Source organism: Erythranthe guttata, chromosome 1, assembly GCF_056151865.1.
Source record: "Erythranthe guttata isolate IM_541 chromosome 1, IM_541, whole genome shotgun sequence".
Classification (NCBI taxonomy): Eukaryota; Viridiplantae; Streptophyta; class Magnoliopsida; order Lamiales; family Phrymaceae; genus Erythranthe; species Erythranthe guttata.
In genome coordinates, this window is record NC_142533.1 from 719,565 (window position 1) to 740,248 (window position 20,684).

General features: G+C 36.3%; 4 protein-coding genes across 8 annotated transcripts; 2 read left to right on the top strand and 2 right to left on the bottom strand.

Annotated features, from left to right (window-relative positions):
• The first annotated feature begins 790 nt into the window (after positions 1–790).
• LOC105977130 (uncharacterized) lies at positions 791–5,822 on the top strand. 4 transcript variants are annotated; one of them, XM_088814865.1, is made up of 8 exons: positions 791–1,357; positions 1,507–1,543; positions 1,628–1,788; positions 1,874–2,003; positions 2,664–3,033; positions 4,020–4,440; positions 5,411–5,488; positions 5,592–5,822. In XM_088814865.1, exons 5-8 carry the CDS (start codon positions 2,681–2,683, stop codon positions 5,640–5,642), a joined length of 903 nt encoding a protein of 300 aa, XP_088670991.1. In that variant the 5' UTR covers positions 791–1,357; positions 1,507–1,543; positions 1,628–1,788; positions 1,874–2,003; positions 2,664–2,680; the 3' UTR covers positions 5,643–5,822. The 4 variants fall into 4 exon arrangements, with proteins under 4 accessions (XP_088670991.1, XP_088670992.1, XP_088670986.1 ...); XM_088814866.1 differs by lacking the exon at positions 1,507–1,543 and having other exon boundaries at positions 1,167–1,506; XM_088814860.1 differs by having other exon boundaries at positions 1,167–1,357; positions 1,507–1,788.
• Positions 5,823–7,215: 1,393 nt separating this feature from the next.
• On the bottom strand, positions 7,216–10,614 carry LOC105977247 (glycosyltransferase BC10). Of its 2 annotated transcripts, XM_088814890.1 has the most exons (3): positions 10,033–10,614; positions 9,376–9,976; positions 7,216–8,141 (listed from the first exon to the last, which is right to left on the bottom strand). In XM_088814890.1, the coding sequence occupies exons 2-3, from the start codon at positions 9,892–9,894 to the stop codon at positions 7,503–7,505; spliced, it is 1,158 nt and encodes a 385-aa protein (XP_088671016.1). In that variant the 5' UTR covers positions 9,895–9,976; positions 10,033–10,614; the 3' UTR covers positions 7,216–7,502. The 2 variants fall into 2 exon arrangements, with proteins under 2 accessions (XP_088671016.1, XP_012858002.2); XM_013002548.2 differs by having other exon boundaries at positions 9,376–10,569.
• Positions 10,615–11,230: 616 nt separating this feature from the next.
• On the bottom strand, positions 11,231–14,245 carry LOC105977112 (uncharacterized). Its single transcript, XM_013002382.2, has 4 exons — positions 14,027–14,245; positions 12,607–12,714; positions 12,053–12,220; positions 11,231–11,577 (listed from the first exon to the last, which is right to left on the bottom strand). Exons 1-4 carry the CDS (start codon positions 14,126–14,128, stop codon positions 11,455–11,457), a joined length of 501 nt encoding a protein of 166 aa, XP_012857836.2. The 5' UTR covers positions 14,129–14,245; the 3' UTR covers positions 11,231–11,454.
• Positions 14,246–16,178: 1,933 nt separating this feature from the next.
• Positions 16,179–19,850, top strand: LOC105977030 (protein EARLY FLOWERING 3). The gene is made up of 5 exons (XM_088814823.1): positions 16,179–16,396; positions 16,820–17,126; positions 17,452–17,969; positions 18,649–18,700; positions 18,837–19,850. Exons 2-5 carry the CDS (start codon positions 16,911–16,913, stop codon positions 19,653–19,655), a joined length of 1,605 nt encoding a protein of 534 aa, XP_088670949.1. The 5' UTR covers positions 16,179–16,396; positions 16,820–16,910; the 3' UTR covers positions 19,656–19,850.
• Positions 19,851–20,684: the final 834 nt, after the last annotated feature.

Genomic DNA, 20,684 nt, shown 5'->3' on the forward strand with positions numbered 1-20,684 from the left:
CTCATTTTTCCTCTCATTCTGAAACCCTTGCTTTCCCTTCTTCTTCTCCGCCGCTCCTGCTTCTGTCTTCTTCCTCCCTTGTACTGCCTTGACTGATTAATGGTTGGAGGTCAAAGAGCATGGTACATAGCTGACTTTGACCCTCCAGTACAGCCTTCACCGGCTCTATTTGACTTCAGTCCCTATAAATACAGGTATGGAGGTTGGAAGAGGATAAGATACAGATAAAACCCTAAACCCGACCTAAATCCCTCAGTTTTTCTATTTGTGAGTTCTGAAATTGGGGTTTTGGTGAGTGGGTAAGCTTGAGTGCTTGATCTGTTCTTCCTTCGTGGTTTTTGGGTAAACTAGGGTTTGTGTGTTGAGAGAGAAAGAAGATTTGTTCTTCTTGAGGTACTCTGGTGGTGTATACTGAAAGTGTGAATTTCTGGTGTGAAAATTGGAAGACTGAGCTGATATCCTTTATCTATTTATTTTTCAATTTAATCACCCTTTTTTTCTATCTTTCTGTTATACATATATATATATATATTCTCCTTGGCAGTAATCAATACTGCACAAGGGAAACTTATATTTATTTAGGCTTTATGGAGTTGGGCAGTTTGATACCCTACAAAAGTTTCGATTTTTATTTGAATGAAATTGAAATACATATTAAATTTCGAATTACGGTCTTATTTTAATTTAAAAAATCAGCGGGTCAGGACGAAATTAGCACCTTTTAGAAAATTTTCAAACTTTTTCGGAAGTTAAAATCGGACCGAAATCGATGAAATTCGAAAATTTGTTCCAATTACCACAAAAACAATCCAAGAGAATATGACCTAAAAGACTGTTTATTATTGGCTTCTCCGAACTCCAAAGTCCAGTGGGTTCTCCGTTCAAAACAGAGGATTAAGTTAACCTAACCATAGTTAATTTAATTAACTAAGGTTAAGTTAATCAATAGGCTAGGAGCCAGTGGCACCGGTTAACGAGAAGGCTCCACGATTAAACTTTGCAAATTTAAAAAAAAAAAACGTAAAACGGCAAACTAACGGCGTAAGAGATTCCGTCAGACAATTTGACGCCGTGAATCGTCATCCAGCGTTTATGTGGGGCACATACAATAACATTAACGCCGTTTATCAGAGTTAAAACGAGAAGCGATCCACACCGTCGATATTATTCTAATGGTTGCGGATAGAAAATGTAGAACGAGAGGGTATAAAAATGGTGTTAGAAAGGGGAGAGTATTTCGTTTTCTTTATTTTCTTTCTTCACAAGGAGTAGAAAACAAAACTCTCTCTCTCTCTCTCTCTCTCTCCTCTCTCATAATTTCTAGGACAATTTACAGAAATTTTAGCAGTGGAATTTGGTGAGTGGAAATGCAGAGGATTTCCTATTATCAGATGATCTGAACCTCCTTTTTTTTGTGTTCCCGATGAGAAATTCTTCACTCTGTATACAAATTTTACTTGCGATATGAGTTTGATTTTCTGATTTACCATTTTTTTTGAACTACAGGTACACATTTCCGTGTCGTCTTCGAGAAGATATAGAAGTTTGATTCTGTTAACACGATTTTATGCCTTCATTTTTTTGTTTGATTATTTTTGGGAGTGATTTGTTGTTTTTTGTTTGACAGGTAAATTTCTGTGAGATTTGAGATCGGCATCCTGGTGAAGAAAAGAAATCGGAACCTTAATCCGTCAAATCGCTAAATCGGAGGTTTGAAGAGTAAATCAGCTGAAATCGCTCTGTATGAAATCAATTCGTCTATTCTCGATCAAATTCGGAGTTTCTAAGGTAAAATTTATTTCGATAAGATGAGAAAAATCAACGTATAAATTGTATTGTGAATAACGTTTAATTCTGGCTTCTGTTATCACAGATTCAGAGGACTCTGTTTTAACTGATTCGGAAGGAAGAAGAAAGTTCATATTTTTCTTCCGCAGAAATCAGTCAATTCCGGTGAAAGATATTTTATTTGAACAGCGGTGGGAGATAATTGAGATTCACCGGTAATGTGACAATTACTTTTTGCTTCTTCTTCTTCTTCAAAATTCCAACCTCCTACTTCAAATTGTTTAAGCTTCACTTTCACCAAAATCTCTCCCCAGAATTTTCTGTGTTTGATCCAACTTCTTCTTCTTCGAAATCTGGAACCTAAAAATCACGTGTTAAAACTCCAACCACCTCGTTCCTTGTGTTAATCGCCCTCTGAATCTCAGATATCAACATTTTTTACTAATTTTTCCTCATCAAATCGGATCGATTGCCTCAGAAAATTAGAACTGCATACTAAAAAGAGTGCTATACTATATATGGCTATATATTTTTTTTTTCCAGAAATTACATCTCATCATTCACTGATGATGAAACCACGCATTCATCTCCATTTCTTTCCTTGTTCCAGAAATGAAATAAAAATAAAAATACAACTCTTTTGTAATTGGCCAAAAAGTTTGTGTGATTTCCGATGCGACATCGTTTCTCTCCATTTTTTCCGATTTGTCGGAAATATAATTCTCTACCGTTTGAAATTTTATTACTTTTCTCTCTCTCTCTCTCTCTCTCTTTTTTTTTCTTTTTTAATGTGACTCGGAATTGAGCAGAACTTTAAGTTAACAGAGCATAACTCCGTTAATAACCATGGAACGTGATTTAACGGTGGTGCACAGGTGTACGAAAGGGGGAGATGGAGAGGAACAATACTCACTCCGTCAATAGAGACGGATTGCTGTTAAGATCCGAATCCAGATCAGCAGTTACGACGACGTCGTCTGACTTCGTGTTGCAGTGGGGGAACAGAAAAAGGCTCCGCTGCATGAAATCCCAGGCCAAGGACCATCATATTAACAAGATTAATAACTCCTCCGGTTCTGGACCGGTTCAGCGTGCAAACACCTCCACCCGAATCGACAGGCGGGTCATAAGGTCGGATCTCAATCATACTAAAGATCCGAATTCAAAAAATAATGACGCTGGTAAGAGTAACGGATATTTGAATCTCCGTCAGCGTCCGGCTTCTCCGTCACGTCGAATCTTGAGGTAAGATAGCTGCCTTTTCTTTTCTTTTTTTTCCTTTTATCTAAGTTAAATGTTTTTGTGGTCTTACGTGAGTTCCACGCGGGGATAAGATGGTAATAATGGTTGAAATGATTTGTTTACTATTTCTATGTTTAAATCCTAAATGTGATTTATTAATAATGAATTTTGCGAGTAAAAAACTTTTGTGACAAAATAATTAGGTCAAGGGGTTAGTTGCTCTAGTGATGGGGACGAGCGTGCTAATGTGCCAGTAAAGGATATTTAATATTTTTTAATCGCAAATTCTTTTTTCTTTGAAAAAGCAGATAAGAAATTTATGGCGTGCTGATTGCTCTATTTCGTCAATTATTAATTGAGTAATAATAATTTATTTATTTATTATTATTTTATCAAGCAAAAATCATGTTTAGCGAAATTGCAGAAACACCCCTTGCCTTTTCTTTCTTGGGGAAAAGTGGGCCACTATTATGAGTTGTTTATTTGCTAGGTTGTTTAGATCCACGACACATATATAGAATAAGATTGGGACACGTAACCTGTCTCAAATTGGACGGCTCAGATTCCTCAAATGAAACACTGTATTTGCACAGAATATATACACACACGATCCACAAATACTTTGACCCTTGTATATCGAAAAGCTGACCACATCCTCACTTTTAACAACCATCCCCCATTTTCTAAGCAAAACTGGTCGCCCAATTCTGTGATCCTCCTCAAACACTACCCCACAAGGCTATTCCTGTAATTTCCTTCCTTCCCTTGAAAACCTTTTACTTTTTTTTTTTACCGTGTTTTTTTATTTATTGTATTAAATTTTGTTACATACTAATTTAATTATTTTTCGATTGTCTCAATCTTGTAGATATTTAGATAGTATTTGTCCTTTTCTTTTCTTTTTTTTTTTTGCTCTATAGTTTTAGATTTATTATATGATGATGCACATATTCTGAAATCTGATTTATTGTGTTTTGATTCAAAATTAGGAATTCAGAGACTTCAATTGGTATGAGGGGACAACAAAGCAACGGAGCTAGGGGATTTACATCTCCAGATAGAGGAGAAAAGAAAAGTGGTGCCTCAATTATTATTAATAATATTAATAATAATAGCAGCCACCACCACCATACTAACAAGAACACCACCAACAATAATAGTATTTACAATAATGACACCAACCACCACCACGGCGGTGGTGGTGGTGGTTCTGGGTCAACAGAGACAGCCCAAGATGGGAAAAAGGGCGGCTCATCTTCCGGCGGCGACACGATCGCCGCCGTGTGGCCGCCGAAGTTCGTGATCGCGTTAACGAATAAGGAGAAAGAAGAGGATTTCATGGCAATTAAAGGTTCCAAGCTCCCACAGAGGCCCAAGAAACGAGCAAAGTTTATTCAGCGCACACTCAATGTAAGTCTTTTTGATGAGCTGTTCTTGCTTTTAATTTGGTTTTGAGTTTTCAACAAGCATGAAATCAGTATTACATTAAATGATTTGTTTACTGTATTAGGTGGGAAAAATGTGATATACTTCTTTTTCATTAACTACTGTTACAGTAGTAATTCTAGCTGATTCAGTAACTGAAATCCGTGTGCTAATGAACTAAGATTATACAATTAATATTCGAAATAAAATAAAATCTTGCTATTGTAAATGCTATACATAATTTAGCTACCAAGAATAATTTTAGATAATTTTGTTTTTTTAATTGATATTTGTTGATAGCATGAAGCATGTGAGGGCTGACATATATAAGACGTGGCCTTTGGAATAATGGACTTACTAGAAGTCATACAAGGCTAGGTGTACACGTGCCCTTTTCCACATTAATTTATTTTGTTTATATATTATATATAGATAGATGGGGGCCATTTAATTTATTTTATTTTATTTTATTTTTGGTATATTAATATTTACTGTTTGAATTGACAAATTATTCAACTACTCCCAAAGGAAAATTTGTTAATTGGCCTATAGTATATTTTTTATGATTATCTTGTACATATAGTAGAGGCACCATTTAATATTTGGAGTAATTTAATAAATTTGAATTTGTATGGAATAATATAATGTGGGAGGAATATGCCAATCACACACAGTGGTGGTGTTGGTGGGTACTTGCTTTTCATGTTTCTTCTTTGGTTCAGTGGGTGAACCCCATTAATGTTTCTCAAACACACCAAGCACAACAGGACAAAGTACAGCACATTGTCTTTCTTTTTTTAATTGTTTGTATTCTCAGTTTGTGATGAATAATAATGTTAATTATCTTCACCAAACACTTACCATAACAATTATGTGACATTGCAATAATAATCGAATTGACGGATAAACGAACTTAAAATTTTACTAATTAATTGTTGTTTTGCATATATTGCAGCTGGTGAGTCCAGGTGCATGGTTATGCGATTTGACTCTTGAACGTTACGAGGTCAGAGAGAAGAAGGTTTCCAAGAAGGTACTATATTTTCCCTTTAGGATCGAATTGCAACAGCTCGTTTATTGTTTTCGTTTTTATGTTCGTCATTTTACTCTTGTAATAATTATTTATATTTTTTCAGAGACCAAGAGGTTTGAAGGCTATGGGAAACATGGAGTCCGACTCGGAGTAGACGGAAATTAATTAATTAATTAATTGTGAAACAACTAGCTAGCCTTAAATTTTCTGAAGAAATCCGTTGAAGTTTTTCAGCTTTCAGCTTTGATGAAAATATATATATATCTAAATATGTCTCCTTCTGTATCTTTGTACTTCACCATTTGGTGTTAAATTTATATACCGTTTAATACAATCAACTTGTGTTGTGTCTCTCTTTTATTTATTTATTATTTTTTTTTTTGTTGCACGAATAAGTCAAGTCAATCTTTTTTTTTTTTAAATAATTTATGAACACTTTTTTTGCTCGACCAACTTTATATCTCCTAAATGGGGGGCCAATGAAAAGAATAGTCGAACCGAATCACCAAATTAAAAGCCAAGCCCACTTGGATTTTCACTTATAAGAACCCAAGGAAAAGCCCACTTGATTTGTTTTAGTATAATAAATAAAGCGTAGCTCAATTAACTTGACATATTTAACGAATCAAATAGTAAGATTAGCTCGAAGATTCGGATCTGTTGAAATTTGAACGAATTAAAGCAAACAAAGAAACTGTGAAAGGAAACGAATGAAATTAAAATATTTCCACGAAAACAAGATATCAAACAGAGAAATGTGGGATAAAAATCGAAAAGAATGAAGAATATTTCCAGCTAAGAACAGAAGCAAACAAACGCCAAACAGATCTGCACAGCACACAAAATGAACTCCAAAAGTAATGCCTAAAATGCAATCAGCCTATACATACACACTATATATACTACGTATTCTCAGATCCTCAGTGCGGAACCGAAGATGAACGAAGCTACGGCGACGGCGCAACCAACCGCGAACGACGGAGAAGCAACTCCGGCGGATGATGCCGGCGCTGGCGCCGGAGCCTCTTGCGCCGCTGAACCACCGATGAGGGCGAAAATTGCCACTATTGCAGTTGCAACCAGTAAAGCTTTCGTCTGAGACACCGCCATTGCAACGCCTGCGTGTTTTTGAAAGGTGTATTAGTGCGTGTAAGAGTGTAGGAATTCGAGAATCAAGGGTGTTCGTCGCTTTATATACCGAGTGAGAAGTGGTGGGTGAGGGCGTTAGGGGCAGAGGCTAGGTTGTACGGGCAGCTGCCCGAATTTACAACTGGCGATTGGTGGATAGACAGCTGGTTGATACGACAGCGTACTAAACTCATCAGCAATCATTTTATTTCGGTGGTTCCTTTCCTTTTGTGAATTTCGAATTATAAAAGATATGTTAGTTACGTTTGCTTATAAAAGGAAAAAAATTGCTTTCGAGCTTTTTATTATTATTATTATTATTAAAAAAATAGAATTATTTTATTAATGAGCTAATTACTTTTAAAGCTCGAGCTAACCAAACCTCATAAAAGTTCGAGCTCAAGCCAGAAAATCTCAACTCGTTGAGTTCGAGTTCAAATAGTCGAGCTCGAGCTCGAGCCTTCCAAAACAGGCGAGCTCGACTCATTCACACCCCTAATTTGAGCAAATTTTGGTCTGGTGCGGTTAGGCGGGGCATCTATACACAGCTGGCAAATCGAACTAGAAAACAGATAAAAAGAAAAACTTGTGATCACTAATTCACTATATAAGAATCTTTATACCAACAAAATATAAACAACTACAACAACCCCATATCTTTTTCTGTTCACATATTATACTCAATTTGCTGCTACGTTATGGATGCCAATCCACCACACACACTGTGTGGGTGAGTGTAAATGTAGCAGTAGATTTGACACTGAATATCTCATCATTCTCTAAAACTCCAACCTATACCCAAAAAAGAAAAAAAAAAGAAAAAAAAGAAAAAAAGAAGGTTCACCTTTTCTCTAAACCATAATAAGAAATCAAAATATATAGCAGGCTAAAATCCCAAGAACTTAGGAGCCAAGAAGAACAACGGCTCCAAAGCACTAGGAGAAAACTTCCTCGCAAAAAGGGAACAAACAGAAGAAGGCTGATCGTTATACAAGCACTTCTCACCTTCGAAAATCCTCTTAAAAAAATCCTCCGTAATATCCGACCGCCCAAATGTAGCAGGGTGGGCCCCGCCCCTCGACCAGTCAACCCAAGTCACGCTCCTATTGGCCAAGAGATTCCCCGCCTGCACAGTCAGTATCGTTGGAAAATAGTGCTCGTCCACATAGCAAGCCGGCCTGCAGAACTGCTCGAATTTAGGGTAGAATTTCTTGTCTTGGATGAGGTACAGCGCCAGCTGGCGGCTGACTTCGAACCACTGGGAGCCCTTTCGCCAGTCTTTGATGTCGACCTCCGGCAACATGTGGTCGTTGTAGCGGCCCCTCCCAAATGGACCAGGGTCGTCAAACGCGCCCGTGAAGCTGTATTTGGATCCGGTTATGTAGCTGTGGATTGTGGTGAAGTTGTGGAGAGGGATGCATGATTCGGATAAGAGGACGAATCTTTCGTTTGATATGTCGAGTAAGGCGTTGGCTATTAGTCTTCTCTCTGCATCGCACATGCTCATTTTTCCCCATTCCGAAACCTGTGGAAAATCATTTTCAAACTATTTATTAGTATAGAGAGCAAAATAAATATACCACGTAGAGAAATCAGCGAGAATAAAAAGAAAATCAATATTCTATGGTACGTAGTAGTTTGAAGGGTACATATGTAGATACTTGATTACGTAATGACTTGTGCACACGATAAGTTTATTAAAATTTTCTACTGGAAACTATATATTTTACAGCATACAGAGACGGGTTGGAGTTGTCTTTGCGTATGCCGAGTACAGAACCTTAAATTTCTACAAACAGCCATATTAATCAACCTTAAAATTCTCAAAAACACAAACTTTTTAGTATCAATCAGCCTGCATTGAAACTGCAACATGGTACCCCGCATACTGGTATTGCCATTTTCCAAGTAATTTGCATAGGAGATGATGCTCAGTACAGTAAGATAAAGAACGCTAAAATCTGAAAGTAAAATTTTGGGGGTTTATTGCATTCAACACCCCCTTGTGTTCTCTAATTGCTAAATAAACTCCCCGTGTTTATGATTCAATTTTTGTTACCAAACGCCCCCTAATAAGCGCATTGTAAAGGGGTTTTGGTTAATATTAATAACATGGAGGGTGTATTTTAGCAATTAGATATAACACACAGATACGAGATGCAATAAACTCGTAAATTTAGTGAAAACAAAATTATGTATCTAAACAGTCAACCACTGATTAGTCGATATGGCGTCCAATTAGCTTGATTCTTGACAACCAACATGTTTAAATTAGGCTAAGAAAACTAAGGAAGCTTCTAATCATTTCAACCATTAGGTGGAAAATTAGAAAAACCACATGACCGAAATGCAGATGTAGAACAACATACAAGAACTATCTAGCTGAAAAACTAAACCGCCTCAATTAACAGAAGGCATACCTAGATCGAGTAGTCCCCCAAAAATGTAATTTAAATTATAAGTGAAATAAAATTAAATAATAATGGACTGTAAAATGCAACTGTTTCATTTGTCTAAGCAAGCAACGCAGTAAACGCACAATCAATTCCAGTCGACTGATACAAATTTAATTACCAGATACACCAATCCCGTAAATCATATAATCACATGGAAAATTACCAACAAATATTTACTTCAACGAGCTACGAATTAATCAAGAAAGTAAAATTTCTAATAAATGTACTCAACTCATACAATTTAAATTATTCACACAGCTCGAGCAAATAAGGCGTCACAAAGAAAACAAAAAAAAACCATACCTGACTAGGTATCTGCCTCTTGTAAAACACAGACGAGGATGGAAAATTAGCCTCGAACGAAGGCAAGGAGTGGATATAGATCGAATAATACCCACTATGCCCCTTGAAGAACCTCTCCCAAAGAGGTGCCAATGGCAAAGGCCCCTTTGTCAAGAACATGAACGCAACTTTCGGGACCCTCTTAAATGGATACTTCTTCAAACGGGGCACGAAAGACGCCCTCCAGAACAACTCCTCGTCGCTCATCCCGTGCATCAAATTAGAGGGTGGCTTAATCCATTGTTCTAATGTATTCAATTCTTTATTGCAGGAGAGTAAGGTAGGTGTTACAGATGTGACAAAACTATTAACACTAAAGTACCTAATCATGTAAATACTAACAACGGAGAAAGTGAGGCATAGTGCGAGAAAAAATACAATCAAATGTAGCAGCCTTTGGGGCAAAACCCTGGTTTGGCCTGCCCTGTTTGCAGCTACAGGATCTTTACCTTCTTCCATATGTACAACCTTGTTTTGCATAAAGTACAACACTTTTATACCAATAGTTCCTCAAAAAAAAAAAAAAAAACTCGAAAATCTCTAGAAAAATGACGACATCACTCTGAATAGCAAATTCCCCAATTAATTGCTGAATTACTATATGATCAGAATTTATACATCGGCGCCTCTTTAATCTACTTTACCCAAGTAGAGTAAAGAGAAACGAAGGAAAAAGGGGGCGAATTCGCAGAGAATTGAGGTGAAATAACGAGTAACCGTCGAGGTTTGAAATAAATTTGGATCAAACCATGAATTGAAATACCTTGCAGTAATTAAAAAAAAAAAAGGAAGGAAGGAATGAAATTGCTGAATTGAAGGGTTTAGCGAATTAACAGACGAAGAACTGGAATTGGAAAATGTGCTGTTTTTGTGGGGTTTGCTAAAAGTCACGCCATATATAGACAGACGGAAAAAAGGAAAAATTACTGTAATACCATCCGCAAAATCAAAGAACCTTCAACACACTCTTCTACGAGAAAAAGGAACTGATACAAATTATAGAGAGAGAAAGAGAGGAGAGAGAGAGAGAGAGAAGGAAACAACGCACGAGAAGAGGTGGTGAAAAGATCTAGGAGGGAACGGAAAGGAGAGAGGAAAAGTGGTGCGAGGAATTGAGGAATGTAATGTGCTTTGTCTTATGTTTTTTAAGAATGTGTAATAATATCACAATCACATGCTTATGAGAAATTGGGAAGTGGGGGTGGTGTGGGGGTGGGGTGGGGGTTTGGTGGCGATTTTATTTGTTGGGCTCTTTCCATTTTATTATATTTGGTACATAATAAAACGACATCGTATCGACTATCCTAGATTTTGGAGGGGAAAATGGTGATTAAGGTGTCATTAATGTAAGCTAATCAATATTGTTAATCCCAATTTGTAGCTGTCCGGTATTGGATTTACCACAAAATGGCCAATTTTATTTTTTTCTTCAATAATAAACAATTAACACAATGTCACTTTGCTGAAAAAGCTCCACTGAATTTGTAAAATTTTGGTAGATATGTGATATTAATTATTTTCTTCAATTTTTACCAAAAAAAAAAAAAAAATAATCATCTACATCTACATACAGTATCATGGAATTATGAATTTTATTTCTTTAAATAAATAATCAAAGTGGGAATTTTTTACTCCGGTCGAGGTAGGTACGTTGCAGCAAAATTATGGTGAACTATAACCATAAATTTAAAGTCGTGCTACTATAAGGCCATGTTTTTTCTAAGTCGTGCTATATTAAAATAGCTAAAGATCATATTATATGCAAAACTGTAGAGGAAACTGAGCATCTAGAATAATCCAGATACAGCTGTGATGCTTTGACAATTACTAAGATATTAATTTAAGCTTCAAACTGTATAATGTATGTGACAACTGACAAGGTAATGCAATACCAACATGCAGTTATTCTCAAGTCAACATACACCAAACACCAAGGGGGGGAATATTCATCAGTTTTATAAAACGACTTATTACGAAGAGGCGGTTAGTTTATAAATTACCCTCACTTTTTTAATGCATGAGATTGTAATGTTTTACGAGCTACTTCACCACATCGAATTTAGCACGGAGATTGGAGATCATGACGGGGCATTCTCCCTTCTCGTCGTATTCAGCAAACTCCCCTACCGATAAGTCAATGTCATTGAACGCTGTTCCTTCAATCTACGGAAAAAAATGTTGTTATGGCAAGATAATATTAAGTACAAAGAAATAGAATGGAGATGCTTGTGTTTATATAACATAGATTTTAAAGTAGGCATTCGCTTGCATTTTCGATACGCAGACAAATACTCAAGCATCAGCTAAAAGCTCCCGATCTTAAAGCATCAATTTATATGATAGCAATAGTTGTCTTTGTAATTATTTTGCACATGTAACTTAATTGGCCATGGTTACGAGTTATCGGGCGAGGTATTTAGAGATCAGCCAGTTTCCTACTTCTGGAATAATCAACATGATTACAGCTCAACTTATGAACATCTTGACAACTCAAAACCATTTTTTGTGTAATATATGCATTGATTTATTAAGGATCTCTAAGCATGGCGATGATGTAATTCAGAAAATAATTTAATCCACGGTAAATTAAAAATATACAAAAGGAAAAACTAAGTGCAAATAAAATTCAAAGACTTACCGACTTAACTTTCCATCCACTGCCGAATGCAAAATCCACAGGCTCGTAACCTCTGCAATCAAACATCATCAGAGGGGCAAATTCACCAGTTTCAGCATGTTCCTGAGTAAGAGGATGGCCTCGGCCAGCAATCATAGATACATTTCCTTCCCTAGAACAAAACTTACACTGCAAATATAAAGAGAGAGTTAGAAATTATATTTATCTAATAGTTGATTATATATCTTACAATTCTAATATTTATCTAATAGTTGATTATATATCTTACAGGCTTGGCGGTAGCTGAAACACCAAAACTGATCAATTGTGACACTAATTAACATTGGCATCAAGAAACTGACAGTATATTTATTACCATTAAAAAGGTCATTTCTACCAGAAGAATAAATTTCAGTGTTTAATGGATACTTACGGGATTTTATGAATTCGAGAAATTTGATCTAATTCAATAAACGCATATGCACCAATTACAGTTAGAGGAGTAGACAAAGACCGATTGGTTAAACGAAGTTCTAAAATGGTAGATTTTATCAGAAAGGAAGATGAAGCCCAACCTTCTGAGCAAGATGAGTGTCACTCTTTCCTTTTGTAGAAGGAACTGTTTCATTCAAGGTAACGCATGTCTCTTTTTGGGTTACTTCTCCACAATTCCCACACTTGAGCTGTGAAAATGCGACAAAATACATCAGTGAAACTGATAACCTAAACGCTCAAAATCCACAGGAACCTTTGACGATTAACCACTATTATCAGCTCAAGTTGGTTCGATAAAGAGTCTTTGTAAGTATACATACTGAACCCCAGATCAATTTTGTATTTGCTAACATGAACTTAACATAGAAACAAGTTGTAATATCAAGAGAAATGATAAATGAGATGAAGTCGGCATCTCTACAGTAGTCATTTAAAAAAGAGGGAGGGAGGGAGGGAGAGAGGGGAGAGAGAGAGAGAGTGAGAATGCAAAATTTCAGTAAGATGCCCAAATGCTCGTGATATACTATAACAAGGATAATAAAGACTATACAATAAGATTAACTCCGTGATTCAATGCGCAAAATGAGTTGAATTCAGGAATAATACTTGCACCAAATTCAACGGTGCTCGCAATAAACAGTCCGACTGAGTTGGCTAACGGCTACATCAATAGTTAACAAGGGACAAGAGTAAGCTAAAGAGCATATTAACTATGGATAATGTTTTTACCAAATTAACCAAGAAAAAGTGGATATGAAAGAAATTCAAATGAAAATTGAAAAATACCGGCAGTTGTCTTTGGGCATGCACATATGCATCTGAATTTATAACTACCCACATAAAATATCGAAACCTTTCCAGGAACTATGTACTTCTGCATTTAGTGTGTAAATATAGAACAGATGAAATTGAAGCGACGTGAAACTGAACTATACAAGATTAACATAGTTCCGGAAACATCATGAAACCGGTTTTAACAAAATCATACAAAGAAAATAAAACAACACAAAAGTAACGCGGAACGACCATAAGTTTCAACCAAAAAGAAATGCTGAAAGAGAAGCAGAAACCATAAAAAAGATACAGAAACCTCATCTATAACTGATTAAATTAATGGCTAAAATCCACAAACAAAGCCATGTGAAGATAATTACCTAGGTTCCCCAATACATCCTTGGCATTTTCAATCCCACACCATTATGTACAAAATTTCTTACAGGCAACCTAATTTACCTCAAACTCAGTGCCATATTGCTCAAGATAAAAAAAAAATCAAATTCAATTTTAACCAGTTGAGCGGATAAGATCGATCTCAAACATCAATCAGGGAAACGAAAAGGATTCAAGGCTTATACGAGCGAAATTAGAAACAAAAACGCAATAGAATTGAAGCACAAACCCTAAACGATGCTTCGACGCAACAAAAGCATCGTATAAAGAAATTAGGGGAAAAAAAAAAAAAAAAAAAAAAAGCGAAAATCAGTGTGAATGGAAAGGTACCTTGAAGTAGTAGGTGAAGTTGGGATCGTTGCAACCGTCTTGAGGCTGAAGATCAGTGAGGTTGTCAAGGTCGGCGCTTATCATCAACATGTAATTCACCATTTTCGTGATCGACTTCAGTCCCACTTGCCAATTTTTGGGACTTAAATCACTCGCAGTAAATGACTAGTGAAAATCGCCTTTTCCGCTTATTTTGTTATTTTTTAATTATTTTTTATTAATTATTATAATTCTTTTAATATTACAATAAAAAAAAGTTTGTGGCTAGTAAGCATATGGACTACTAGAATTGCATGAGTCCGAGCAAAAACCCGAGTTTTTGTCGAGTCAGCTCATCCGTCATGTCAACTCATTCGTCTCATATTTGCGATATTTGTGACTACGTTCGTGTTAGTCTAGATATTTTGTGATAAATACTTTTTTCCGGTACATATATATAAAAAGTTGTGCATTAAATTGAAGCTCGGTTAAAAACATGCTCGAACTCATGCATTAAACTGAAGCTCGGTTCAAAACATGTTCGAACTCGACTATATTATTTATCTAAACAAATTGTCATTTAAAAAAATCAATAAAGATTTAAATAAGACTACATAATAATGCACTCGTCTCAACTCCATTCATTTTTTACTCTTGATTATTTCTCTTTCGAAAAGAAGTCTTGATTATTTATGTTTGAATTAGCTCTGTATCTTTGGAATATAGAATAGAACTCACCATTTTTGATCTTCCTTTCACAATGACTGTCACTTTATAGAAATACTTTTGTTCCATATTTTCTGTCATTTTAGATTCCCAACATATAAACATTTATTTTCATGTTTTACCCTTATTAATTTAATTCTATTAAATATTAACTCTCCATCTTTTATCACACTATTACATGATAAAATTTCCAAAGTCAAGTTACATTTATTATAATTCTTTATACTTGTGTAATTTTTGCAATAAAATAATTATTTAACCAAGTAACAAAAGGATGCTACCGATCCAATTAGTTTAAAATTTATGCTGCCGGCCATGCCCAGAAAAAGAAAAAAGTTTATGGGCTATCAGGTCAGCCCATATGATTTATTTGACAACAATCCAGTAATAGTAATATGATAATATGGTCAAAATCGGATAGCCTAAAAGTTGAAAAAGGTTGTGGGCTTTCAGGTTATGCATAGCCCATATGATTTGTTTGTGTAATTTTCCTTTTTTTTTTTTTCAGGAATAATAATAATATTCAAAAAAAAAATAATAATAATAATGATAATAAGCACCGTGATATGGGCCATTATGACCGAAACAAGTATATATGAACTGAAAAGACCCAATTCGTCAATATGAGGAAAGATGTCGAACCACGGTTCCCCAATGACGACTTGGAAATATCATAGCTCGCAGCCCAGTACCAAAACGAGGTAGAACATGCCCAAAATAATAAAGGCCCAAAACACTTGACTTGAGGGAGGAGCAAACCCTAAAAAAGGAAACCTTGGAGGCCAAGGTTTCCTCACCTATAAATAGAGGGATCATTAATCACACACACACCCGAATACACTATTCACTTCAATATCACGCATATACTTATCTCTTTAGATCACTGACTTGATCGTCGGAGCTTTCCCGCCGGAAATCCCTCCCGGCGTTGCAGGTGCCATCATCGGAGTACGGATTAAGGTGCTTTGAAGAAGACGGAAGCCCCACGGACGAAATCACACCGTATACTTTCAATATTCGATGCACTACGTGCGATTTTGTGACATACACATTCGACCAATCAATGAACGGAAGTTTATTGCATTTTTACCAAATTCAGATCTTATTTGATCTCCTTAATAGAATGGTTTGACTAAGTTTTAATTTTCCTTTCAGAGATATATTTATTATCTAATATATATAGTAATATAATATAGAGTAATTGCATTGCAAGTTAATTAGCAAAATACTGTAAATATTATTTATACCCTTAAAAATCCCAGAAACTCCAATTAATAATTCAAAATAACAATTCTCATAATTTCTAAAACAAATTAAATTAATTCTTTTAATGTTTGCATACGTGTCAAAAAAAAAAAAAAAAAAAAAAACCAATCAGTAGACCTGATCTTCAAAAGTCTTCCTTCCTTTGGTTAGGCAATAATCTAGTGGTAGATGTACTAAAAATGAGATTTTATTTATTGACAAGCATATTTTAAGGAGGTATTAGGCTCTGTTCTATCCACATGTTGGGCCCACAAAGCCTTGCACTTTTTCCTCTTTTGTCGGTCACACACCTCTCTCTCTCTCTCTCTCATCTTCTCATTGAATCCTCAACTCTCTTTCATCTCGATTTCCATTTTTATTCTTCGCTTTTAGATTCTATTGATTTCTGCAGCTGATAAGGTATCTGCTTTCTCATGCCTTATTCTTTTTCAGCTTTTTTTTTAGTTTCATTTCTGCATATGTTCTTCGTAGCTGTTGAAATTTTTTTTTTTGGGGGAAAAAGGAAGATTAGTTAATTTTGACAATTGCAAATTGCAAGTGAGTGTTTATTTTGTTAATTAATTGCAATTAAGGAAGTAATTAGATACAGTTCTGTTAAATGATAGTTAGGGTTTGCTTCAGAAAGCCTAATTTCATGAAAACTGCCTTATTTTTGGTGGAAATTAGTTGTTTGTTTCATGTTACACCTGGTTAGCTTCACTGGGGTAAGATCTCACCATACACATGTATCTTTTAACTACACACCTTGCACACATCCGCATGTATGTGTGTGTGATTGTGTGTAGATCTATGGTAACCCTAGTGAATTATCTTGATTCTCAGAGTTTTAGAGCTTCGTAATTTCGGGCGTTTGAAGAGCGTATATATAAACAAAAAAAAAAAAGGCGGTACAGTATCGAGAAATATATCGAGGATGAAGAGAGGGAAAGACGAGGAGAAGAGTATAGGACCAATGTTTCCTAGGCTTCATGTGAATGATACTGAGAAAGGAGGGCCGAGAGCTCCTCCGAGAAACAAGATGGCGCTTTACGAACAGCTCAGCATTCCGTCTCAGAGATACAGTCGTTCGATGCTTCCGTATACAGCTAATAATAATGGCCCTGCCAATTTGGTGCCTCCTTCGAGCCAGGTGACTTTAGAACTTGAATGCTTACTTATGATATATATCTTCATTTTCTTGCATTACAAGTTTCTATTCATCGGTATCATGTCTCGCATGCTCCTATTGTAGTTATAACCTTATATATAACCATTTATTCTGTCGCTTAGCCAGTTGAATTTCATATGTGATTATTTGTATTGGAGGAGGCTAAAGATCTCTTGAAAATCGAGTTAGAAAATGTATCAAACATCTTCTTGTGTTCACTTATTCGTTAGTTGGCGGTAGAAAGAGAGAGATTTTTTTCTGTAAAACGATTTTAGTTCTGACCAGTGCTAGCAACTTGTACTTGCAGTGTGGTGGAAATGAGAGAGAGATGTTTCTCAACGGTCAGGTGCCTCCAAGACATCAATCGGAGCACCAATTCAAACACTATTCCGATTTGAGCACTCAGTTGGCGCAAGTAGAGCAGAGAAAGAAATCGGATGAAGACGAGTGCCGAGTTCCCGTTTTCATCCACCCCATGCCTAGTAAACGCTTCAATAAATATAACAACAACACCGACCGCGAAAAACTATCACCATCTATACTACAAGAGCGCTGTTCTGAGCCATTAGGACAAGGAAATTTATTTAGTAATTCGAAGGAAGCTTTACCGTCTGAAGATGTGAACACTGTCCACGATCTTAGTCACGACGCAGTGTCTGGTGAAGATGGGCCTTGTAGGCCAACTGAAACAGGCTTAGAGAGGGGCGACAGTGTTTCGGAAACTTCCGTTTTGGAGGCTGTAAACGGAGTGAATATAACACCTGATGACGTTGTCGGTGTAATTGGCCAGAAGCAATTCTTTAAAGCCAGAACAGCTATTGCTAAGTAAGTTGTTGTGCTCGCTTACGCCACATCTCGTTTATTTTGTGCGTGTTTTTGTACATTGAGATTTAATTGTTTTGGTTTAATCATGATTTAGTTGTTGGAGTCAAAATCTGGATTCTGGCACCAGTTCTAGGATGTGGGATGTTTTTCGTTTTCCTCTAATTTATATAGATCTATTTGATGCATCATTAAATAGTGGGTGGGTTTACTGGTGTGTGCAGAATCTAATAATCTCTCAAAATGAGGAAATTTAGTTCTTTCAGCCACCGCAGCATCACGTTTTGTGTACACCATGGTGGGTTCTGTGACAGTGTACACGTTTTAATTAAAGGTGAGTCAATCAGCGGTGGTCTGTTCTTTTTCCTTGTCTACGTTCTTCTTTCCCGGATTTGTTATCTCGTTCCTTTAATGTTGCTGGAGAAGTAGATAATTAAAATGCAGATGCATTCCCGGTTTGGGAACGAGACGGGAAAAGGTTAGAAAAACAAACCATCTAAGATTAATGGCGCCGTGTCACCTTCGGTTTGATCTTTATCATGTTTCGGGCCTCTTGTTGTATTGTTCTTGTTGGATTAAATTTTAGAATTTATTGGGCGCAAATGCCAAAGTGGTGGTTTCTTCCAAGCTTTGTAAGATTTCTGCTGTGTGTCTTTGACCTAACTTCTTTTCTTCGTTTCAGTCAACAAAGAGCTTTTGCAGTTCAAGTATTCGAGTTGCATAGATTGATAAAGGTGACGACGTTTATTTAGTTTTAATTAGCTTCTAATTACATAGTTTTTTTATTTTAATTTTATTTTATTTTTCCTCTCATGCATATGATTTCGTATTGATATGGGACTGTTTTTTTTTTTTTTTCATATAAATCAGGTTCAGAGATTAATTGCTGCATCTCCACACCTTTTGCTAGAGGACTCCCCGTATTTTAATAAACCCACAAAAGCTTCTTCACCTGCAAATAAACCCCCGTTGGATTATACAGCTAAATCAATTCCAGATATTCCCAATCGAAAAGGCGATGATTCATATAAACCAATCCAAGAAAAAGAATGCTCTGCAGAAAACACTGTTGAAAAAACATCTCTCTCCACTCAAACAAATCCGTGCTTCCATCAACAACCGCAAGGTCACCAGTGGCTAATTCCCGTTATGTCCCCATCCGAAGGATTGGTATATAAGCCGTACCCGTTCGTCAGCCAACCCTGTGGAGGGGGCTGCGGCCCCCCTGGATCGAATCCAACGGTGGGAAATTTCTCAACTCCACCACCGCCACAATATCATCATTTACCTTCTTTCCCTCAGTTCCCCCCCCACGGCTACTTCCCTCCTTACTGTGTCCCGATTATGGACACGTCAGCATTCTCGGGCCCGCCCCCCGAACAGACCATACGAGCCCCAGCTGCTGCAGGCCCAGCTGTACAAAAAAGCGGGCCCGCTTTATGGGATGTCGAAATGCAAGGGAGCACAGCTAGTAGCCCGAGTGGGAGGCGTAAAAGAGGAAGCAACGGTGTTGAATTTGAAAGAAGGAATATGCTTCCGCTTTTCCCCACTACCCCAGCTGCTGTGGATGCCTTGAAACCAACGCGGGTGATTAAGGTTGTGCCCCGTAATGGATTGTCTGCTTCGGAATCTGCTGCGAGAATCTTTCGGACCATACAAGAAGAAAGAGAACAGTACAATTCAATGTAAGGATTTATTATTATTATTATTATATTTTCTTCTTTTTGGTGTATGTTGTTTATCCAACTTTTCCAGTCCAGTTATGCACTGTAATCTGTTGTAGTAAATGTGAGCTTGTGGTTGCAAGTTTTAAAGATGTAGATTACTTGTGATTTTTGTTTAGCTAAACCGAATACTCGAGACGTACATGTACGGGTTCTGGTATATCGTAGTCGTTTCATTCTTTAATTCAAATTGCATTGGAAGATGGCATTTGATCAATGCAGTCCCAATTGATCATCTACCTTGAAATAGTAAATCAATTCAGAGAATAATTTAAAGCTATCAAAATTCGTAATTTATTTGTAGTTAGGTAAAATTTCAGAAAGTCGATCAACTCTCGATCTTTTTCTTTTTTTTTCTTTTTTTGAGAAATCAATCAACTCTCGATCTACAACAAGAATTAATGGAAGGGCCCAAATCCGTAGTTGTAAGATAGAGGCCCAATACATAATCTAAAGCTAATTACGGTCCTTAGCCCGATGAGCCATGTATTGAAGCATCAGTGCATCGGGATGGATATTGTCTCACTATCTTATAACGACATATATCGATCGAAGTCGAATTACTTTCAATGAAAAATGATGTGCAGTTGATTTTTGTAACTGGAGTTTTCAAAAATTACAACGAACACAGGGTTTGGTTCATTATTTCTAACTATTTTGGGTTTCACATTGATTTTTCCGTTACGGCGGAAAGAGCAAATGAAGAGAGAGAATAAAAAAGACGGAAGAAGGATTGAACTGCATTTAAAACGTGACTTTTTTTAGTTGTCAAAATAGATTTATGTGCAATTACCCCTTAATGAAACCTAACATTTTTCATTCTTAAAGTCAACTTTATTTCGTCCAATCTAATGACGAAAATAAGAAAAGTGATTCCAAAAATCTATCATTATAAATGTATAATACAAATAATTAGAATAATGGGAATTTTGTATTTCAAAATTATATTATTATTATAATCCAAATAATTATTATAAGCTGATATAGAACATAC

Coding starts and splice junctions, on each gene's coding strand:
- LOC105977130 (XM_088814865.1), top strand. CDS start 2,681: ATGGAGAGGAACAATACTCACTCCGTCAATAGAGACGGATTGCTGTTA. Junction 3,034..4,019: donor CCGTCACGTCGAATCTTGAG/GTAAGATAGCTG, acceptor ATTCAAAATTAG/GAATTCAGAGACTTCAATTG. Junction 5,489..5,591: donor AGAAGAAGGTTTCCAAGAAG/GTACTATATTTT, acceptor ATATTTTTTCAG/AGACCAAGAGGTTTGAAGGC.
- LOC105977247 (XM_088814890.1), bottom strand. CDS start 9,894: ATGCAAAACAAGGTTGTACATATGGAAGAAGGTAAAGATCCTGTAGCT. Junction 8,142..9,375: donor AGAGGCAGATACCTAGTCAG/GTATGGTTTTTT, acceptor GATTTTCCACAG/GTTTCGGAATGGGGAAAAAT.
- LOC105977112 (XM_013002382.2), bottom strand. CDS start 14,128: ATGGTGAATTACATGTTGATGATAAGCGCCGACCTTGACAACCTCACT. Junction 12,221..12,606: donor ACACTCATCTTGCTCAGAAG/GTTGGGCTTCAT, acceptor TTATATTTGCAG/TGTAAGTTTTGTTCTAGGGA. Junction 11,578..12,052: donor GTGGATGGAAAGTTAAGTCG/GTAAGTCTTTGA, acceptor TTTTTTCCGTAG/ATTGAAGGAACAGCGTTCAA.
- LOC105977030 (XM_088814823.1), top strand. CDS start 16,911: ATGAAGAGAGGGAAAGACGAGGAGAAGAGTATAGGACCAATGTTTCCT. Junction 17,970..18,648: donor GCCAGAACAGCTATTGCTAA/GTAAGTTGTTGT, acceptor TCTTCGTTTCAG/TCAACAAAGAGCTTTTGCAG. Junction 18,701..18,836: donor AGTTGCATAGATTGATAAAG/GTGACGACGTTT, acceptor CATATAAATCAG/GTTCAGAGATTAATTGCTGC.